The sequence below is a fragment of the Barbatula barbatula genome (assembly GCF_947034865.1).
Source record: "Barbatula barbatula genome assembly, chromosome: 25".
Lineage (NCBI taxonomy): Eukaryota > Metazoa > Chordata > Actinopteri > Cypriniformes > Nemacheilidae > Barbatula > Barbatula barbatula.
In genome coordinates, this window is record NC_136788.1 from 3,541,051 (window position 1) to 3,563,480 (window position 22,430).

General features: G+C 39.2%; 1 protein-coding gene across 1 annotated transcript; it reads right to left on the reverse strand.

Moving 5' to 3' along the window:
- Positions 1 to 6,721: 6,721 nt before the first annotated feature.
- Positions 6,722 to 22,241, reverse strand: rpgrip1l (RPGRIP1 like). The gene is made up of 26 exons (XM_079450765.1): positions 22,147 to 22,241; positions 21,224 to 21,313; positions 20,964 to 21,108; positions 20,281 to 20,594; positions 20,030 to 20,135; positions 19,803 to 19,946; positions 19,578 to 19,683; positions 18,951 to 19,097; positions 18,719 to 18,792; positions 18,099 to 18,238; positions 17,923 to 18,029; positions 17,603 to 17,653; positions 17,336 to 17,515; positions 17,076 to 17,193; positions 16,535 to 16,987; positions 15,058 to 15,197; positions 14,592 to 14,958; positions 14,077 to 14,306; positions 12,447 to 12,536; positions 12,009 to 12,074; positions 11,789 to 11,936; positions 11,189 to 11,250; positions 10,148 to 10,334; positions 9,770 to 9,854; positions 9,538 to 9,674; positions 6,722 to 7,466 (listed from the first exon to the last, which is right to left on the reverse strand). The coding sequence occupies exons 2-26, from the start codon at positions 21,306 to 21,308 to the stop codon at positions 7,342 to 7,344; spliced, it is 3,807 nt and encodes a 1,268-aa protein (XP_079306891.1). The 5' UTR covers positions 21,309 to 21,313; positions 22,147 to 22,241; the 3' UTR covers positions 6,722 to 7,341.
- Positions 22,242 to 22,430: the final 189 nt, after the last annotated feature.

Here is a 22,430-nt window from a genome sequence, read left to right on the forward strand (position 1 = left end):
CTCTGTAGACAATGTGATGCTTACATGCTGCATGTTGCGCCGCCATCTTGGGAGGATCATACTGCTGTAATTGTTTTGATGTGTACCGCACTTGCTTTGTTCAATATCTGGGGAAATCGAAAGTGAAAGTACCAGGGGCTTTTCCTAAACGACTTTGCGTAATGCTATTGCAGTTTTTAGCACGGCAACACTAAAGAAATAGCTTTATTTCCCAATCAAACAAGAACATCTAAATACTGCATTGAACACACTAGCAGTGATCCTCCCAAGATGGCGCAACATTCAACAAGGCTTGACGTAGCTTCACATTCTTTATTGGTGGATTCATACACTGACATCTCAGATCAAATCTCAAATCATGTTTACAAAGTAATCTTTGTTAGACCTTACATAAAAGATCCCTATTCAGCATTTCTCTACGTGTACATAATTTCTCAGTATCTTTGGAGGAGGTTAGCTTCGACGGATAGACCATTAAACAAGGCATGCAGCACACACACACATACGTTAGTTGAAATTAATCACTAACGCTCCACACCCTCATATCCCTTTCAAAGACGTCTAATGTCTAACCCAAGAGGCAATAGACTCCTTAATTTATTCTGGTTATTCTCTTAAGGTGTGAAAAGGCATACTTATTGACGCACGTAACCATCATGAGAGCTATAATAACGCTAACTATCGGTCATTCATTCACAGAGGTACTGATGCAGTGACATACTTGAGAAGTATTCCGGCTCTTTGAAGCAAGAACACCTTGTGAATGTTATGATCAAATGATTCAATGTCAATATCTGTGATTTGTTTTCATTGTCAGGTGAGAATAACAGCAGTATCACTTCCTGTTGCTTACATTACCAATTAACTGATAAATCTTTATTCTTCAACCCGAAGGTGTGGGTTACTCGTGATGTAAGTTGAAATGTTCCAAATGAATAAACAACAATAAATATCAATGACAGACTTTATTCAATGCATAACCATGTCAATAAGTTGTTGTTGATGACACCACAACTGGTTTTGACGAAATACATATTGAAATTAACTTTATCAATATTAACATTTTGGGATTCAAAATCTGGGACAGAAGTAAAATGCTCAAATGTACTTACAAACATTTAAGTTGTCATTTACATTTTATTTAATAAAGTTAATAAAAACCAACCCCTTGGAAATGAACATGCACGAGACTTTAAGTGCAATATTTTTCGGTTTACACATGCGCTCGTGTGCACAGGCACTCGAGGTGTTTATCTCAGGTTAAAGTGAGCCAGGTGGCGTTTGAGGAATGATTGCTAGCGGCAGGTCAAGCGAGCACACAATGGCCTGGTCATTTTAATGTGGCTGAGGTCAGAGTTCACATGTGTCTGTAGATATCATTAATATAAAGATTGATCTGTCTGTCTCTCTGTGTGTGCTGTACCTGTAGGGATGGCTGTAACCTTGTGCCGAATTCCACCACATTTACACAAATAACACCTGGGCAAATGTTACTTTTATACTATTACAAATACTATTACTTTTTATAGAATTAAAAAATATATATGTTATGTTTAAGAATGAGAGCTATTAGAAATGTAGGATGAAATACAGTTTAACATATTATGAAAACTCACTTATGGCTCATTTATTAACAATACTAGATGCAATGAGGGATACATTTTTACAGCTTGAATAAAGCTTTGTGCATATTCGTTCACTGTGCATTAACCAATGTTCTCTTTTGATTTCAAAATATATTTGTTCATGTTCAAATTTGCATGTCTTACGAACAATTGTATCGGCATTAAATAACATAAAATTATGAACTAATGTGTCATGTTATCACTAGTTGTGTGGATTGGCTAACATAAACTAACCAAGAGCAATATACATTATTTCTCAGCATGTATTAATCTTTTATTGTTAGTAAATGCTAATTGTTCGAGTTCACTGTGAGCAAATAAAATCTTATGTGTTAGATGAATAAAAACAGAATTGTTCATTGTTAATTGTTGTTATCTTAACTAATGAAAGTTCATTGTAAAGTTTCCAATAAAACAATATCATTAGTTTGACCTCTTCATGATAAAAACATTTATATATTAAGATATTTGTATTGCAGTGTTCTATAAAAAAACAGGATTTACATTTACAAAGCCAACATGCCAGTATTGATTCCTTGTTTCTTAGCGAGGGGTCTCCAAGGATCTGGGTGTTAAGTGAATAATATGTTTTTAACATTATCCCAGTCTGTGCCATCAAACACATGACCTAAAGTGCATTACTTGAAAAACACATTAGGAGGAAAGTCAAATGACTTTAATGGGTTTGACAGAGCAGGTGCAAGAACACATTCATGATCTATAAAAGTGTTGTTGTGTCTGCATTTAAATCAATAACCTCAAATATAGGCCAGCAAAGGGCTTTTGTTGTAGGGTATGTGTGTGCGGGGGGATGTAACATCCTCATTACAGATCCTCACACAGTGTTTGGTTTTCGTAGATATTATACAAGCTCTCGAGTAAGTTAACATCACATAGCTGTACAGTAGCTTCCACACTGTGAACCATTAACAGTGTAGCAAAGCGTGACAGCGCTGATCTGAAAATGCCATTTCAAAGGTGACATGCCACGCATACATTAAAACCTTGTTAAAAGAGAGCCAATGAAAGCACGAGGTCAAGAGCACATGACCCGAGAGTCGCTCTCCATCCCGAGGAATTCAACGTCCTCACGTATGCAGTCCTGACCACACGAAATCTCTTTATGCAGATCCTTCCGATGGTAAATCGTGTCGCATAACAAGTTTCAGTGGGCAAGAGGTGAGAACATAACAATGTGTCATGTGAAAAAAAGTCACATTAAATAACATTCAATCTTAAAGACAGAGAGCTGAGATCTCCATGGAAATAATGAAGTTAGAGGGCCACCTGGTGGTACTTCCCAGCACGTCCTCTCAATAAAGCCCAGTTAAGTTATTGTGGGAAAGGATTTCATGAGGTGTATTTGGGCCATTTTAAAATGATTTTTGACATGGTACTGTGGCAGCACCGTGATAATGTTTAAAGCTCTGTAACCTGGAGAAGCCTTTGAATGATGGCACGATAAAGTGGTACGGCCATTATTAAGTGACCGCACTTTATGTGTTGTTTTTTTAGAATCTTTTTTTGAATTTTAGAATCTTTTAGACTGTAAATCTTATTCTACAATCTTATTCTTATTCTACCAACTGATTTGAGACCTGTAGCATGCATTACATTTTAAATGAGCTAATTTAGTGGATAAAAGTGCAAAGTTTATCAGCTTAAACATTTGCTATGTTATCTATGTTCTATTGTGAATAAAATATTGGCTCATGTGATTTGAAATTCCTTTAGCTTTTATTTAATTCAAATTTAAAAAACGTCCCAACTTTTCCGGATTTCGGTTTGTATTTGTATTGTCATTGTGTTGAATGTCTGTACTAGAAGCTTCCAACACCAAAGAAGATTCCTTGTGTGTGCAAGCACACTTGGCAATAAAGCTCTTCTGATTCTGATCTCAAAATGAATTCATGCAAAGAGATTTTGCATCAATACACAAACAAAAGTACAAGATTTTGCGTTGAATTGTGTTGGTTTCTTTTTCTTCAAGCAAGCAAATTTAGGAGAAACATCTAGAAACACAACTTACGTCTGGAATACACTACAAGGTCTGAACAGATTTATTTTGAACTCATTGCAGACTTTTAGAAAGTTTCAGATAGAAACACACTATCTGATCCAATCTGCAGACTGGAACAGACTTTCTGCAACAAGTCGAGACTGAAAATATGAGCAAAAGCCATGATTTGTATTTTAGCCTTAAGACCTATCTCAAATCTGAGCAATTATTATTACATACCAGCGTGTCTAAGTCAGATTTCATTTAGCAGCTTTGAGCAGGTGTGTTTTGTGTTTTCTCATGATATAGTTTAGGCCGTTCAGCCACAAAAGACAGCTGGATCAAGTTTAGTCCGCAACTATCTTTAAAAGATCATCTTGGAATTAAGTATTTTTCCGTATCCGCTTTTCCCCTCTCCCTCCTCATCCAAATACACTTCCCCTACATTCAAAGACATTTCAGTATGAATCTGCCTATATTACAAAAAGAAGAAGCTGCTGTGTTCATGCACCCCTGATCATGCGGCTGACAGGCCCACAGTGTCGGGACGGGCCGCTGGGCAGGCGCTGAAGTGGGCGTAATGAAACCCGCAGACAGGTCAGTCATATTCAGACAAGCCCGACGAGGACCAGAGCACTTACATTAAAAACAGAGCTGAGTCAGAGGTGACGGGCTGGAGACAGTGGTAAGAGGCAGACATCATGCATCAGTGCATGTAAAGGGACGTTCTGTCCTGGGTATGCAAAACACCCACACGCTACCAAATTTAAACACATTCACATTTTAAAGGAGACCATTACCAATTCATGAAAGGTTTGAGAAATGTGTCCCCTCAATATCAAGGTGTCTTAACAAAGTTGCTACACGACAGGTTTCCAGCGACAAGTAGATTTTCCATCACAAGAATGTTTACATGAATGCGTTCGGCAAGGAGACTAGTAGGCTAGTAGGTTGTTGCTATAATTTAAAGTGTCATTTTCAAAATAACCACATTGCCACCATTTTGATTTGAGAAATAGTGTTCGGGACACATTGTAACCGCAAGGTGCCCTCTTAGAGAAGCTGTTATAAACGGAGCCACTGGCTCCACTTTAGATTCATTTAGTATGCCGGTGATACACGGCCTTTACAGGCTCAGGTTATCCATGTCGCCAAAATGACACTTCCCTCTTGTCCTAACACGTCTAAATGAGCAGCGGCCCTGTATCGCTTCCCAGAGTGCTCAGCGGTGATTTGACAGATGGGCCAAGAGTGGAAAGAGGGGGGGCGGAGGGCCACCCACCCGCCTGTCACAGCTGTCAAAGGGCTGCGCTCCAATCATCTTCAAATGACAACATGACCCGCCCCACATCTTAACTCTGAATGGCTAATGAGAGCCCATGGGACACCTTTACTTGTCCTCTTTGCAGGTGGCAGGGTCATTTGCATGAGTAGAGCGAACGGCTGGAAAAGAGGAAGCGAGTGAAGTGGGCAGTGCTCGACACCGATCTAAGATATTGATCAGCTCACGTGCACAGCTAATGATGATGAACATGTGAACCTGTTTCGAGAGATCATTACCCGTATAAGAGGCGATAGTGGTGTACCGCGGTTCGACTTACGAACATATCTGTCAATGCGTTTTAGGAGGTATGTTTCTCAGGGCCTCAAGACGGCTTTTTAAAATAAGCGACAAATAAAGAATTCAAGATATTATTTATGTGATTGGCCATATTTATAAGTATACGTGTGCCTAATATACAGCTACAGTACATCTATAGACCTCTTCAATGCTGGTCTGTAAGAACTTCCCGTTTCAGTTACACGGACGTTTGAACAATATACCACCAACATGAATATTTATAACCGATTAAAAAAGTTAAACATATATCAATAAGATTTGATTACTTATGTAGGATGAAAAACGGTAACACTTTACAATAAGGTGCTTTTGGTTAACTTTAGTAAATGCATTGGCTAGCAATGAACAATTTAGTTTTTTGTGTTTATAAATACTTGTCAATGCTAGTTCATGTTAATAGTTATATATGTTAGTTCATGGTGCATAAACTGACGTTAACTGACACAACGTTTGATTTCAATAATGTTTTAGTCAACATTTACATTTATTCGTTTGATTTCAATAATGTATTAGTCAACATTTACATTTATTCATTTGGCAGACGCTTTTATCCAAAGCGAATTACAAGTAGTTTTTTTACAGTGACACATTACTGCAGAGCAATCAGGGGTAAGGTGCCTTGCTCAAGGGCCCTTCAGTCATGACCTGATGGCACTGAGATTTGAACAGGCAACCTTCTGATCACAAGCCCAACACTCTAACCCCGAGGCTACAACTGTATATGCTGTACTAGTATTGTTCAATTTAGGTAAAGTGTTACCAAAATAACGAATAATAAATAAATACAACTGAAACCTGAAGTTCTTGGAGCAGTGTGTACATCTTACTGCAACTTTTTATTAAATTATACTATACTGACTATATGGTCTTCTATATTGTTAAGTGCCAGGATTGTCACATCCATAACAATACATCCTCATAATATACATATCCTCATAAATGGACACATGAATATTTGAATGAAGTAGCTATTTTATGTTCTATGAAGAGGCATTCCTTCTCCATTTGTTGGGTATTATTGCTTGTGGTTTTATTTCAATCTTTAAAAACTATCATTTTTGTCACGTTTATATCCCTTTTTTAAATAGAAAACTTGTGCATCGATGAATACTTTTCTGCCATTAAGACTCTATCAACAAGGGTCAAGTCAAATATAAACAGATGGTTCAGTATTTATGTCATATCGCTCGTTGCACCCTGAATTTTTTGTAAGTCACTTTGGATAAAAGCGTCTGCTATGACTAAATGTAAATTTAGTAACAGCAACATTCTCTGAGTGTTTATATCCATAACGCAAAATGTCACATCCATAATGCTGGAATTGCCCTTCTAATGTTATCTTTTTGTACTCCAACCAGACATATTTGTTATTGAATATCCTGTTTCAAGTCAGAAATATGTCACATTATGAAATGCAATGTGTGATTTCATTTCTTCCTCTCGTTTGGAAAACTAATGTTCAAAACGTCAGATCTTAAAATGTAAAAAAAGGACTTTATAAATACAAAATATGTACACACGTCTATAAAAAAGATCACTAAAAGTAACCTGAAGAACTGTCCTCTCAAACACATGCACACCTATGTAGAAATCTCAGCAGCACAAATAACAGTCACAACAGTATTGAATTCATTTATCGAGCACCCGCGTGAGCGCCACAGCTCGTCACGCGTGGAAATGAACATTAGCATTTTAAAGAGCCTGATTTAATCTCATTAGATTTCATTTTGCACCTTCAATAAAAAAAGCGTCGCCTGCCAAGGCGTCGGCTAATGAGTTTAACAGGCTTTTCATTATGCAGAGTTATTAAAGGGCTAAACATCAGCGCTCCATCAAACGCAACACTGCGGGCCATAAAGAGAAACATTAGGATGTGATTTCACACCGCAAGGGATCAAACATAAAAAGACTGTTTCGCTGCCATATGTTCTCTTCTCGCTGTGTGCCGTGTTTAAAGCCAAACAGACCACCATATTCACATGTTAAATCCTGTTTTGGTCAAATCAGACAATTAAAAAGAAATGATTCACGGAACATGTAATATCACTGACAGAACGACACAAATGCAAAATGTAAAACATTCCATTTTTTGAGAATTAAGTTAATGCAGAGAGAGGCCGATCGCGCTCTGGATCTTTCAGGATGGATGTCAGGGCCTCCAGAGCTTCAACAGTCACCACGAGACGGCCCATGACTTCACTGCTGTCCTGAACATCCACGACTAAATAATGCAAAGAAAAAACAGAGAAGGCATTAAAGAGCCATCAAGTGGCATTGTACATGGGTTTCTCTGCTTGCTCATTGTAAGTGTTGGATTTATAAGAAAAAACATAATTGTTGAAAATGATTGTGAAAAAATTCAAACAATATTGAGTTTGATTAATTTTTTATTACTTATTAATTAATTTACTTTTAATGTTGACTTCATATTTTTACTAGAACATGAAAGATCACTTCAGTCTTGGTTTACAAAAGCCTATAATTTGAGCAAGCAGTTACATCATTTTTACACTTGCTGAGGTGGTGTTGGTCAGTTTCAGATTCAAATCTTCTTCCACTGCCTTAAATTTTTAAGCTGTATTTTGTACTATCAACAGCCATTCATTTTTTCTAACAAGCCTTTTTAAGGCTTAAAGTCATTTACTCAGTGTTACACCTGTTTAATGTTTAAAGGGATATTTCAGTAACGAATCAACATTTCCCCATGCATCACCCTCAAGGTATACTAACTAAATATGGTTGTCTTCTGGAAGAATAGTGCAGTCTGAGTTATAAAACCACGTATCATTCTGCTTCAAAGCGGTAGAATTGGGAGTGAAAGGGTGTTGATTTTTTGAAGCTCCAAAAAGTGCATCCATCTATCAAAGAACTGCTTGACACGCCTCACCTTAACAAAGGTCTTCTGAAGGGAATAGATGCGTTTGTTCAAGAGAAATATCCATATTGACAGCGCTATTAACGTTGATGTCTAGCTAACGTCATCTCTCGAATGCGAGTGAACCAGAGGCTTGTTCTTCCAGCAAATGACGGTGACGAAATCTCCCGCCAGAGTAGACGCTATCCCACTGGCTTAAAACGAAAAATTAAGCATTCGTCACCAGAACTTACGACACCCCTGTGTCATCTGCCGGAAGAACAAGCCTCTTGTTCGAGAGCGTGCCTCTTGTTTACAATCGAGAGATGACGGAAGCTCATTTAAATGTTAACTAGATTGTGTTCCCTTCCTGTCTAGCCACGTGTGTTTAAAGTGAAAGTGACCTATTTGTCAGTTATGGTGAACCATACCTGAAATGTGACCTCTGCATTTAACCCATCCAGTGAGTAGTGAACACACGCACAGCAAGTGGGGAAAACACAAACACCCGGAGCAGTGGGCAGCTATCACTGCAGCGCCCGGGGAGCAGGTAGGGGTAAGGTGCCTTGCTCAAGGGCACCTCAGTCGTTTCCTGCCAGCCCTGAGGATCGAACTGGCAACTTTCTGGTCACGAGTCCAGCTCTCTAACCATTAGGCCACGACTGCCCACATATGAAATAAAATAAACTTTTGTCTAGTCAAAAGTGATATCCTGCTTCAAGATTTGGTTAATTGAGTTGGCTTCGGTAAAGAGCTTTATTTCTGTGAGAGACCTTCAAATATTGTCCAGTGATTTCTGGATAGGGGACTAAGGCTTTTATATGTTTTCCCAGCCCAGTGTCATTTTTTACAACTAAGTAGTTGTTTAAACTTAACCTAAAACACTGGTAGTAAATACAGCATTATGACAAACAATTCTCTCAGCTCCACCAAAGTCTGTTTACGGAAGTCGTGCCGCTCGGAGGCCCATGTTTGTAACACCCCTGGCAGCTATTAATGTCATGGAAAGTCCTCAGTCCTAGCTCCTTCAATGGGGGAAGGCAGATATTTCTATTTCACTAGCAAAAAGCACAATTAAACATCATATTTCCCTAATAAATATGCTATCAAATATTTAAAAATAACATAAACTGTATCATAACTTAGGTTTGCTATGCTTAATTGCCCTTAAAATTGCCTTTTTCAAGACCAGCTCATTTACTGGTCTGCGGACAGGCTGGCAAGCGCCTTACAAGAGCCCCGCCCCAGAGAATCGTCAGTCTTTACCGATTGACAAATGGCTCGTTTTACTGGAAGGCTGGACTTCCTTTGTTCGGTGGCCATATTGTTAGTTGCATTCCTCGCCATTCATTGTAACGTCAGTGGCACATCTTATTTATGGCTCAACGTTCTTCTGCAAGTCATAGGCAGAAAGCGCTTCAACAGTAATCGAACTTACTGTTCAGACTGACGTCCTTCATGTCTCTTTGTTTATCCACGATATCAAGGATACGTAGGTAAGCCACACCCACATCCTCACACTCTTCCTCTTGCTCCGCCTCCTCCGGAGGGTCACTCACTAATGTGAACTTTATGCTGCAAGAGCGAATCAGAGAGCCGGTCAGTTAATCCAGCTATAAGACGACATTACAAATGTATGAGAACAGACTGTAGAAGAGAAAGGGTCTCACTGCTCGAGCTGTCTGTTACGACCCTCCAGCACCGTCCGCAGAGTCTGACGTCTGGATTGGTTATTTTTCATATCCACGTGGATCGCTGTCAAAACAAACAATGTACATGTAATGTCACATTTACTGTTTACAATTACTAAACAAGTACATGCGCAAATTATTTGATCGAATTATTTTAAGAAGCAATTACAGGGCTTGCAGTATAACCAAAACAACTGCCAAAGATGAAGCTGCATAGAGTAGGCCTACTAGTTAAATGTATGAGCATGTTACAGAATATTAAATTAAACATAACCTTTTAAGCATTATAGTAGCCTAAACATCATCTGACCTGAATTTGATAAGGATTGAGAATAATCTTTGAATACTGTTCCTTACCATTGCTGAAGTTGTAGGAGACACTTTGTCCAGGCAAAGGTTTCTTTAGTGACAGCGGGGTCTCGACTGATGGCAGGCCCAGGAAACAGTACTCCACAAACAGCCGGACGATGTCACTGTCTTCCACTACTCTGGATCCCGGCTTTAAACTGAGAGACACAATCTCCACACGAATGCACTCGGCCGGCTGGTGAAGCAAAGCATCACGTGACCTCATCACAACTGACACATGATCGTAGACCAACTGACCACGTCTCTCAACTCGGTTTTAAGCTCACGATACTGTGCTAAAGAAATGCACCTAGTAAGATACTCCTCATGTAATCCTATCTAACCCATATGCTGTTTAATACCTGAAGCAAAAATGTGCATTAACCTACTGAAGTGCAAACGCTTAAATATTTGTTTTTAAGTTATAATTATGTTTAAATACAAATTAAAATATTATATTTTAATGTGTAAATATAAATAAATACATACATAAATGAATATATATATATATACAGTCATGGATTTAAAATGGACAATTTATATGCATGTGTTTAGGTAAAATGATCATTTTTATTCAATTCCGTCAACTACTAACAATATTTATACCAAATAAAAAAAAGAACAATATTGTTTTTATTTGCGGAAAATTAAAACTGTATTGCTCTGTATTTTTTCAGATCTCAAATACGGCAAGGAAAACAAGTGAGTTTCACAGCAAAAGGTCTGAATACTTGGGACCATGTGATATTTCAGTTTATCTTTTTTAATAAATCTGCAAAAATGTGAACAATTCTGTCAATGTGGGCTGTTGTGTGTACATTAATGAGAAAAAAAAGAACTTAAATGATTTTAGCAAATGGCTGCAATATAACAAAGAGTGAAAACGTTAAGGGGGTCTGAATACTTTCAACACAATCAAACCTCAGGAGTGACAAAAGCAATGTGAAAGACAGCATATCATTATATACAGTAACTATACTGTATATTTATAAACTTTAAATATTTAAGGCACAGAACAACCACACGCTTCATTTGTTCAGCTCTACCCACCTGTGTTTTATTCTGTCTGCTCTGAGCGGGAACAATGCACTCATCACTGTCCTCATCTGGACCTGCAGAGAACAAACGTTTTCTTTATTAACCTTCCTAGAACAATTCTTTGCCAGTTATGTCAAGCACCAAAACATCGTTGGATGGATCGTTGTTATTGTATCACATGGATGTGGTTTTGTTTACTATACTGCTGTCTCGAGCACACATAAGCAGGTACGAGAGAGGTGTTAGACATTAACACTTTAAAGACAGCCTCTTGGCCAAGGTCAACACACATTAACATTCATGTTGTTGGCTGTCATTGAAAAACTAAACTGGTTATTGGCAGCAGTGAATGCAATATTAATGATTCTCCATCAGTCAGGCCTGAAAAACAAAAACAAAACTGAATACCATCGCACTTCGCAATACGTTCGTATGAAGCTCAAGAGAGTACAAGTTCTGCTGGGGCCAAAGCAGCACATGGGCCTTCCCTTCTGCAATAACATAAATAAAACACACACTTTCCATACTACAAGCACTTTTGTTTTTGGCAACACTGAATAGTGTCAACTCTTCCGGTTTTAGAAGACTCGAAACTATAACGTGTCGTCGCACCTGTTAATGGATCCTGAAGGTCCTCAGAAATCTCAGACTCATCTGACTGAGAGCTGGAAGTGATCAGCTGACCCTCAGAGACGCGAGACTCCTCATCTTCATCTTCACTGACTGCAGCGGGCTGCATGGCCTCCACCACGCTGACCGTCTGAGGAATGGAACGTGACGGTGTGTAAATGTTTAGCTTTGGAACGGGAAAAAAAGAGTGTGTTGAATGTACCTTTGGTTCAGGGGTTACAGGTGAGGCCGTCTCATCATCATCATCAGCTGCTGTAGTCTGCTCCATCTAGGGGTGATCATTACAAACACACAATGTATGAATGAAGGTGATGTAGAACTGTAATACACTGCATCATTTTACATGTATAAAGGTTCATGCTCTTTTTGTAAATGATTTATACACACACAAACACGCACGCACACACAAATAAATAAATACAAATCCTCCCTTGTCTCCTTCACAACTTGACACAACTACTTTTAATACTTCACCAGGCAAAAACGCTCAAAAAGAGACTCATCACTTAAATAAATCATTACATGTCATCAATTTACAATGAAAGTTAAACTCTTAACCCCAAGTACAAGCACTAGACATAGTATTGTTTTGTTTAATGGCAAACACATCAGTATTAACACCGGAGCAGACGTAATTTACCTGTTTTTCAAGCTCTGAGACGTCCATAAAAGAAACTCTTTTAATGGTTGATTTTGTTAGAGTCCTCTGTCTGGGTTTGGGCACTGGAGTCTACAATATTTGTCAACACAGAATCAATAAGTATGAATAAATACACAGTTAAGGGCGATTTATGGTTCTGTGTCAGACATACGCCATATCTTGGGTTTTTATTTATACATGTGCATTGGTAACACATGCCAACCGCTAGTAGGCAGTGTCCACGGGCATGTTGCTGGCAGTATAAAGGCAAGCGCCAAAGAAGACGCGGCTTGTTGCGTACACCGTATTATAGAGGGTATGGATGCTACCTGCTTACTATATCAGGAAACGCACAACATTTCAGTGTCCAGGAACACCTGATTCCCTTGTAAGTCGTAGGGAAGCCGTGAGGATCGCCTTTGAATCCAGCTTCTTGTAATTTCAGCAAATAATTGCGTGTTTTAGTCCGGGTTTCTTTGTTTCTCCTATTCACATTTTCCTGTGTGTTTTACTCAGGGGGACGTGTCCTGGCACTCAAGGGGGGCGTGTCTCAGCGTGTTCACGTGGCAAAGTGATGCCAATGCATACCCTCTATATTATGCAGTACGCCCTCGGATAAGCATTTAGCAGTGATAGCTGAAAATAGACGGTGCGTTTTGTTGCAGCTTGAATTGTTAAATATAGAACAAATCATTTGTTAATTCATTTGGAAAGGCATACGAGTAAAACTACAGCAGAGTTTTTTTACCTGAAGGAGGGGTTCAAGCAGACCAATCACAGTGCTTGCGGTCTGCGTCCAGTTGACGCGTTAATTGTAACATTTTAAGAGAGGTGCTACGGCGTAGGGTATGGTGCACTGCGTAGCCTATGGCGTAGGGTATGGTGCACTGCGTAGCCTATGGCGTAGGGTAGGGTGCACTGCGTAGCCTATGGCGTAGGGTATGGTGCACTGCGTAGCCTATGGCGTAGGGTATGGTGCACTGCGTAGCCTATGGCGTAGGGTATGGTGCACTGCGTAGCCTATGGCGTAGGGTATGGTGCACTGCGTAGCCTATGGCGTAGGGTATGGTGCACTGTGTAGCCTATGGCGTAGGGTATGGTGCACTGTGTAGCCTATGGCGTAGGGTATGGTGCACTGCGTAGCCTATGGCGTAGGGTATGGTGCACTGTGTAGCCTATGGCGTAGGGTATGGTGCACTGCGTAGCCTATGGCGTAGGGTATGGTGCACTGCGTAGCCTATGGCGTAGGGTTAGTGCACTGCGTAGGCTATGGCGTAGGTTTGACGTAGAACCTTAAATCACCTTTAAGAGCTTCGATTTGAACCGCCTGTTCACTATTGTGTATCAGCAGCAAAAATGACATTTTTGAGAAAACATGTTAATCAATTGCTTGAGAAAATGTATAGGACATGTTGGCTAAGCCACTGTATGTTACCAATGTAGTCACTCTACTGCAGCACTGTATGTAAAAAAAGTCTGAATATATTAAAAGGGATAGTTCACACCCAAATAAAATTCTGTCATCATTTACGAACTCTCACGTTGTTCCAAATCTGTATAACTGTCGTTGTTACTTAACATTTCTTAAATACTTCATAGTCATTTTGCAGTCAGTGATTATTGACATCACCTCAGAAGTGACGGGCCGAGGTAATACACGAAGGTCTTTAGGCATCAGCGTCTCGCTTGGTAGTGTTTCCGTCTGTAATGTCGGTCTCTCTGGTGTCTCACTGCTGGCCATTTTGGTCTGTTGTGTTGTGACGGCTGAGGATGCTGCAGGGAGGTGTGTGAACTTCCATTTTAGCGTAACATTAATTTGACCGCTGGGCAGTCCCGCGGGGTCTGTGAGCTCAAACATACCTTAAAAGATACAATCACAGGAAACAGATTATGAAATTGCAACTAACTTTCTAATAATAACGTTCATACAGTTTTCATGCGAGACGTTCTAGAAAGCATTTTACTGGACAAAAACTTGTATACTGATGATTGTGGAAAGTAATTTGGTATACACTACATCATCCTCCACTTCCACGTCGATCTCTGCTTAACTTTCTATGCACTGATGATAATAGCTTGTCGGAAATCACAAACTCTCAATAAAAATAAGCGACTTGCGTTCATGACTTCTGTGTTTCTTCTCACCCGTGATGGTTTTATCGTGGGCCAGTGAGATGAGAGGTACTCTGGCCTTCCCCAGATACATCTCATCCTCGACATCCAAATCGTCAAACACGTACAACAGCAGATCCTCTGACCTCAGGAACGCATCAAGGTCAGAGTTCATGGCCAAGGGAAAGACCATGTGATCTTCAAACTGTGGCTCATTGGTTGAGGAAATGATTGGCGTATCATGATCAGGCAAGTGGTGGAGTTTGTAGATGACGTAGGGGCTGGGTTGGGTGTGTGGACCTCTGGATTTCAGATTACAGCAGGAGTGTATGGTGATGTTTAGTTCATTTAGATCACCCTCACTCAATGATGAAGAACGAGGAACATTATCCGACAAAACCTGGAGGAAAAAGCAGCGGTCAGTCATGGCGCAAACTACAAGGTTCTTACAAACTAGCATGTTTACCAGCTCCAGACTGGTTTGTGCAGTATATAATACCTGACTGTATCTGGTGCTTGTGTTGAGGTAACCAAGTGCTTTGACTCTCTCCTTATAAAGGCGAATGGCTTGTTCCATAGGAACCCTCAGTTTGAGCCAGAACTCTAGAGTACCAAACACCTGGATCTCATCTGTAACACCTACAAACATAGAAAAACAGATTGTAAGAATCTAGCTGCTGGTGAAGAGATTGTGCACATTTAGTACTTCTTTGCAAACTGATATCTCTTAAGACTAAGAAAGAGGTGAAAAGAGCAACAATATAGTGTAGTCCGATGAATCTGCCATTATTTCACCATTTAGCTGCTCTGGCGAATATATCGATTAAACCAATAATATGCCCGCTTAGCATTAAAGGGAAGGTTCACCCCAAAACTCCAATTTGCTGTTTATTTACTCACCCCCAGACCATCCGAGATGTAGGTGACATTTTATTTTTAGTAGAACCATAAAGAAGATTGTTTGGTAAATCCGATGCCCTCTTTGCTTAATATAATGGCATACCAGTGTCTGGTGCGTTTAGCACCACCTGCAGAAAGGGAGTGTTGAGCGACTGTTTCAGAAATGACGCTCTGTTTTATGAAAATATCGAATGATTCGCTTCACAAGATGTCAACATGTCGCCAGGAGCCGCTGTTTTGGATTTATGTGCTTTAGGAACTCTTAGACAGGTGGAGTCCATAGACTCCCATTATATGAAGCAAACAATCTTCTTTGATGGTTCTACTCAAGAAAAAAAGCACATCTCAGATGGCCTGGGGGTGAGTAAATAAACAGCAAATTTGAGTTTTTGGGTGAACTTTAAGTGTTTGCTTTCCTCAATTTTAATATATACCCAAAGCATTGTCAAGTACTACATGTTTGTTTTTCTCAATTTTTAATAAATAGGCGAATGTCAAACAATTGTTTTAAAGGCGTACATATATGAAAAGGACAGTTCACCCAAAAATGAAAATTCTCTCATGTATTACTCAACCTCAAGTTGTTCTGTGGCATCATTGACACCCATTAAAATGGTTTTCAAAGGTGCCCCAGAACAGTTTGTTTTCCAGAATGTGTCCAAATATTTTATTATAGAATAATTATTTATACTATGGTAGTCAGTTGCTAACATTCTTCTAAATATATTTCTTTCTGTTCAACCAAACAAAGAAATGTATACCGGTTTGGAACAACTTGAGGGTGAGTAATGACATTTTTGGGCGAACTGCCCCTTTAAGCCTTTCACGATTACTTGATCAAACACAAGTACACAATAAAAAAAACAGATTACCTTCACAAGTAAAGAATGTCACTTAAGTTGGACTATTTGACATAAATAAAATGCAAAAATGAACTTATTACCTGGATAATATGAAATCAAGTCGATTTGCACATCGGTTTCAAATACAAGCCTGAAGTCTTGTCAGATTGGCTATAAAAACCTCAAATAAATCAAAAGCTACGAATAAATGCATTTTATATTAATAAGACCCACCGACTAACTGGACGGTGCCAAACACCTTCCCATCCCGCTCCAGCAGCTGATTTAGCCTGAGCTGTCCAGCGGCCACTGTACGGAAACTTAAGCCCTCAGCATGCTGAACCTCGATGGTCACAGAGCTGCTGTGGAGGTAATTCAAGAAGAGCTCGTCCACTCTCACGATGTACTGAGATGTGAAGTCATATGCTGGACGGGCACCTCGGACCACAGCTGTGGACTGCAGCTCAAAGTCATAGAAGGCATATGTGCAGAAAGTGGATGGATCTTTGTCCTTCAAACACTCTACAGCTTCAGGTAAGAACTCGGCTCTTCCCAGATGGATCTCCAGAAGGTTTTCTCCTCGAGCCAGAAGAAGACTTTCATTAAACTCATCCGTAACGTCCTCATCGGTTGGATCGGGTTTAAAAACGTGGGTCTTGGTTCCATATGCAATGTCTTTCATCTGGGCTGCATGGACACGTGACAAATCGTTTTAAAGACAAATATCTGATTTATCTCGAAAGCCTTTACAAAGATAACGCTGATGCAGTCATACCTTCGAGTTTCTTGATCTTAGCAGCTCTCATGTCCAGAAGCTGAGCCAGTTTCTCTGTTTTCAACTCGTATTCAAGCCTTAGATCATTCATTTTCCGGGTAACCACGTCAACCTCAGCCTACAAACACAGAGATGGTAATAGTCAACATACCTAAAACATTTTCCTTTGGTTTCAACCTAAATTTTGGATCAAGGAAATTTGCGCTGGACAAGTTCATCCAAGATGATCATAAAAAGGTCATTGAGACTTGAGGACTTACCTGATAGTCTTTATTGATCTTGTGCTGGATGATAAGCATGTTCCTGGTCTTCTCCAGCTCTTGAATGGTCTCAGCGTGTGTGGCCTGCAGATGCTTTAGAGAACGCTCCTCATCCACCTTCACGTCCTCCTCCACCCTCTCTAGGAAACCCAGATCTCCACTCTTCTGACTCCTACGAACCTATCCAGTCATAGAACGGGTCTCATAAATAAGATACATGTGATGCGTCTTGTTCATTTCTGGTAGTTTCTCATTATTAGAATTTACCTTAATGAGCATCAGGGCTTCGCTGAGTTCTGCGGCATCTATTTCACTTTCCTATAGAAAGAATTGCAACTTTTAGACCCCAAAATTTAATCAAAATGTCGTTTTTATGTTAACCCTTTCATGCATAAAATATATGTTCTTTGATAAAAACAAGATCTAAACTTGTTTCTGACTAAAGAGACACTGTAGCCTTAATCTTAATTTCTTATTAAGAAATTACCCCAAAATTAAGAATTCCTTATAAAGAACTGTACCAAATGAAATGTTTAAAAATGGAAAACTTCCTTGTATTTCACTACAGCTATATGTAAAGCATTCACCTTGGTAAAAAACTTCATGCGATCCTCGATCTTATCCTGCTGTTGCTTCTGCTCAAGGTAACGCAGCTGATGTTCTTTGTTTTCCTCCTTGAGCTTTTCATTCAAATCTTGAGTAAAAGTCAAATAACAATGAGTCAAACAAAACCACAGTTTTGTACTACAGTGTGGTACTGTACCTCTCTCTGCCTTGATCTTATCCAGGATCTGGTTTTTATCTTGGAGGTCACATTTTAACGCCGTTTCCAGCTGAGCAATCTGAAGTTTGAGCTGCTGTTCCCTCGTCTTCCATTTCGGCTCCAGGCTCACATCGAATGCACTACACACAACACAAAAAAACAGATGTGACCCACAAGAGTAACAACTAACTTACATCAGTTTTAAATTCAGATGTCAAACTGCCATAAACTAAATTTTCACATCTCTCAAAAAAACTATCATACACGTCTTGTTTGGAATGCTTGATTCTGATTGGCCAGTAGCGACATTTGCAGGTTCGTTACTCCCAGATAACAACCTCTCAAAATTGATAACACAAGGTGAGCCGGATGTAGCAAATTATATATATTTTTTTCACATATGAAATATAAATGTCTTTTTAATAACACTTGTACGTCGTTTTGTACCTTAAAACCGAAAGTAAACGGCTGTTCCTCACGGAAGGTCAGCATTCGGTAAAAATAAGCTAATAAGATATTTCATAATATGAATGCTAATGTTCACTCAAGCAAATATGACTGATATGTTTCAAATAAAGAATATATACAAAACAAGGTTGTTTTTGTTTGTGTTTTTCTACCTTTTCATGAACTTATCACAGTTTTCCTTGAGCAGGTCTCTTTCCATTTCCAAGTCTTGGATTCGGTCTTGCAACTGTGGATTGTTTTGACAGAAAAATGTGGTATTTCAATTGCCAATTTATTGTAGACTTTTACAGTTCCGTCGGTCCGCTAGCATTCCAGTAATGAACCGCTGCTGTGTATTGTTACAGAATTATGAACAGTTGTGTATGTATGTACAGTATGATCCACCTCATGAGCGTGTCTCTGGTCCAGAGCTCTGGACTCAATCTGTGTCTCCAGCTCTAAAGTCTTCAATCTCTCCTCCTTCAGCTGTTTGCTGACTTCGTCCACCTTCAGCAGAGCTGCATTATGACTGGCCTTCAGAGACTTTAGACTCTACACAACACACACAAACACAGAGCATATGCATACATGACCAGCAGAGGGCGCAAAACCATAGAAAATGATATTTGCTGACACATTTTTATATTTGATGGAGCTACATTCTCTGTGTAACATTGGTCATTCTCACGAAACCACTGAAACATCAAGGCTGGAAAGATTTTGGTAATAAAACATAATTCGGTAAAACAAAATAAAAAATGTATACCTTGGACAAAGCATAATTTAAACATAGAAATGTGTATTTTATTGCTTTTTCAATATTTGAAAATACATTTATGGAAAATGTTCCTTTTTTCACGGTCAAATATTATATAGTAAATTTATATTTGAACATAAGCAAACTGACACTTTTTTTATATTTATTTAAATCTAGAGTGCAATAACATCATTAAGATATCAGTAAAACAGTAGATGTCATGTGTAAGTCTTTACTTAATATCTTTAGAATCAAATGGCTGCGGTTTCTTGTACCTCTTGTTGCTGTAGAAATCTGCCCTCCAGCACTGCGACTATGTTTCCCTTCTCTGCCAGCAGCTTCTGGAGTTTGATCATCTCCACGTTGTCCTTTATAGTCAACCTAAAAAAACACATTTTATTTATGCATGAGTTACAATAACATTCATTCAAACATTATCATTCTATATTTCACTAAAACGGCATACAATTATATTCTATATGAAAATGACAAAACAGCACCTCTGTCCACTGGCCTGATGTTCTCTCATATGGAGGAGTGACTCCTCATGCTCCCTCTCTTTTCTCCTCAGCTGATCTCGTAACATGTCAGCTGATCTCTCCATCTCCTCCATCTGAGCTCGCAGGCTCTCCGACACATTCTCCCTGTGATCAGTGCAAACAGGCAACAATAACATACATGCGTAATGTCATTTATTTGTCTGCAGAAATTGTATTGCAGTCCTCACAGGTTACGAATTTCTGCACGGGCCTCGTCCAGCAGACTGTGACCATAGCGTGGTAACAGACCCTGAGGTGGCTTTGCACTCGTGTCCCCTTCGACAAGCCTGAAACCTTTGAGACAAAACAACAGAAGCAAAAAGAGAACTTTCAATATGATCGTTTCTCCAATATCTCAAAGTGATAATGGAATAGAAAAGGAGCTTTATTATAGTACAGTACAATAGAATAGAATTAGATTTTTTATGAATAAAAGTACCTGTTTTTGGAGTGTGTGGTCTTGATGATGTCATAGGCATGTCGCCTCGGAGTCTGCGCAGGCCGGAATTAATGCGTGGTTGGATGTGGCTGTATGGAGTCTGCCTGTGGGTTTGGACCTGCAGCTGCTGCTTGGCTGCTAGCAGACGACGTTTGAGCCCTTCGTTCTGTTTCTCCAGCTCTTGAACCTTCTCCTGCAGCTCCTCCATCATCTCCTCCATCTCAACATCACGGCCGCCCGCCACACGACCCCCTGAGGACGCCCGCTCGACCTGCTTACGGTCCTTCACCAGACGAATCAACTTTGTGGCCATTCTGACACGCCAATACACATTTTACAATTGAAACCATTTTCTTTTTTGTTAATTTCACAGATATCATAACTTGCAGAATAAATAAACACGTTTGTGCTTGTTGTGTTTCTGGAGTTGTGTCTTATGCGTGTGGGAGTGTATGAACCTGTGTGCGTGTCTGTATTCTGTGTGTGTTCGCTTTTTTTGTATAGTTTTTACTTGTATAACTGTAAGACTGTTTTACTTATAGTCAATATGTTTCAGATACAGCTGCTTTGTAATAACGAAAACTGTAAAAAGCACCACCTAAATAAAGTTGACTTTACACAACAATTTTTATCTAAAATCACAGTCAACAGGAGCTATGTATAGAGATGAAATATAAAGACACCTGCGGATCTTGTCTTCTTGTTTGAATGCGTGTTGTTTATGTACAAGGTTTTCCTCCTGCATGCGTAAATATTTGTCTTCCAGTTCCTCCCGGCTGACCTTGGACACATTCTGCCTCTCTCTGGTGTTCTGAGACAACAGGGACTCTACAAACAGAGGGTGGATAATCATATTGTCACCCCTTGACTAAAAACTAATTCTGATAAAGACATTTAGCAGAAAATACTTGTTGATGTGATGTAATCTGGATTTTCTCCAGACCTGGTAATGTGGCACCGTTGGGGTTAAGAAGAGTGATGTCCTTGACAGGAATATCACCAGCCGTCTCATCATGGGCAAACATCATTCAATCTGAAAACATTCATTGCGATTAGTCCATCCAGATATTAAGAAACAGCAGAGACAGAGACAAAGTGATGTTTTATGCAAAAATAACAACAAATCAAACTTGGATTTCATTCAGCATAGAGCAGTCTGGGATTCTAGTACAACAAATGTTACCAAAGCCCATAGCAAAATGTTCATTTCAAAGAATTACATTGGTCAAGTCACAATATTATTTTATTTATTTATTTTGCTGCTTTTACTTATTTAGCCTTGAAGGGATACTTTGTAAAGGTACAAAAAAGTTGTCACAAATCAGTTTAAGTTTCTTTGTTCTGATGAACACAGAGAAAGATATTTGGAAGAATGATTATAATTTAACAGATTTTGCCCCCCATCGATTCCCATAGTAGGAAAAATTACTTTATCTTTTTTTCTATTGAACGCAAAAGAAAACAATTTGAAGAATGAAGGACAGCAAAGAGTTCTGGGGCACTTTTGACAACCATTGTATTTTTTCCCTGCTATGGGAGTCAATGGGGGTCAATATCTGTCTGGTTATAAGCATTCTTCCAAATATCTTAAAATTAGACCACGTTGTTCTGAAACTCAATCATACCGTATTATCTAAATATCCACAGACAGCGTGTATACAACAGGCATAATAGATGCGACATATGCATTTATACAGCATTTCCATTTGCAAGTCTAGTAACATACATAACAACAAGAATTTCTAAACGCACTCGCTCGCCCACGTTCAAGAAAAATGCAACTAGGTCGTAACCCCACAGAGAAACACAAACGACAATAATCAGTCTTCACAAAACAAAACATTAAATTAAAAAATACAATATTACCGTTCAAACGCGCTACACACAGTGCACGGCGACTGTTGCTAACAAACAACTAATCCACTTCCGCTTTGAAACTACGGTTTCCGGCGAACGCCTGTGGGTAATGTAGTTTCTTACCCCTACATTTAGCGGTTGAATTTCCACTGAAATCCCACAGCAGACGTGTTTAATGTGGACATTATGCTTAAATTATAAAGGACTGACACAGAAACGATTGAAATACGTTGTTTTAAAAACAGAAAAACTGTTATCTAAAAACCAAACTCGTTTTATAATGAGTTATGTCA

Coding starts and splice junctions, on each gene's coding strand:
- rpgrip1l (XM_079450765.1), bottom strand. CDS start 21,308: ATGATGTTTGCCCATGATGAGACGGCTGGTGATATTCCTGTCAAGGAC. Junction 18,030..18,098: donor TAAGATCAAGGCAGAGAGAG/GTACAGTACCAC, acceptor CTTTTACTCAAG/ATTTGAATGAAAAGCTCAAG. Junction 17,516..17,602: donor AAGCCCTGATGCTCATTAAG/GTAAATTCTAAT, acceptor ATGACTGGATAG/GTTCGTAGGAGTCAGAAGAG.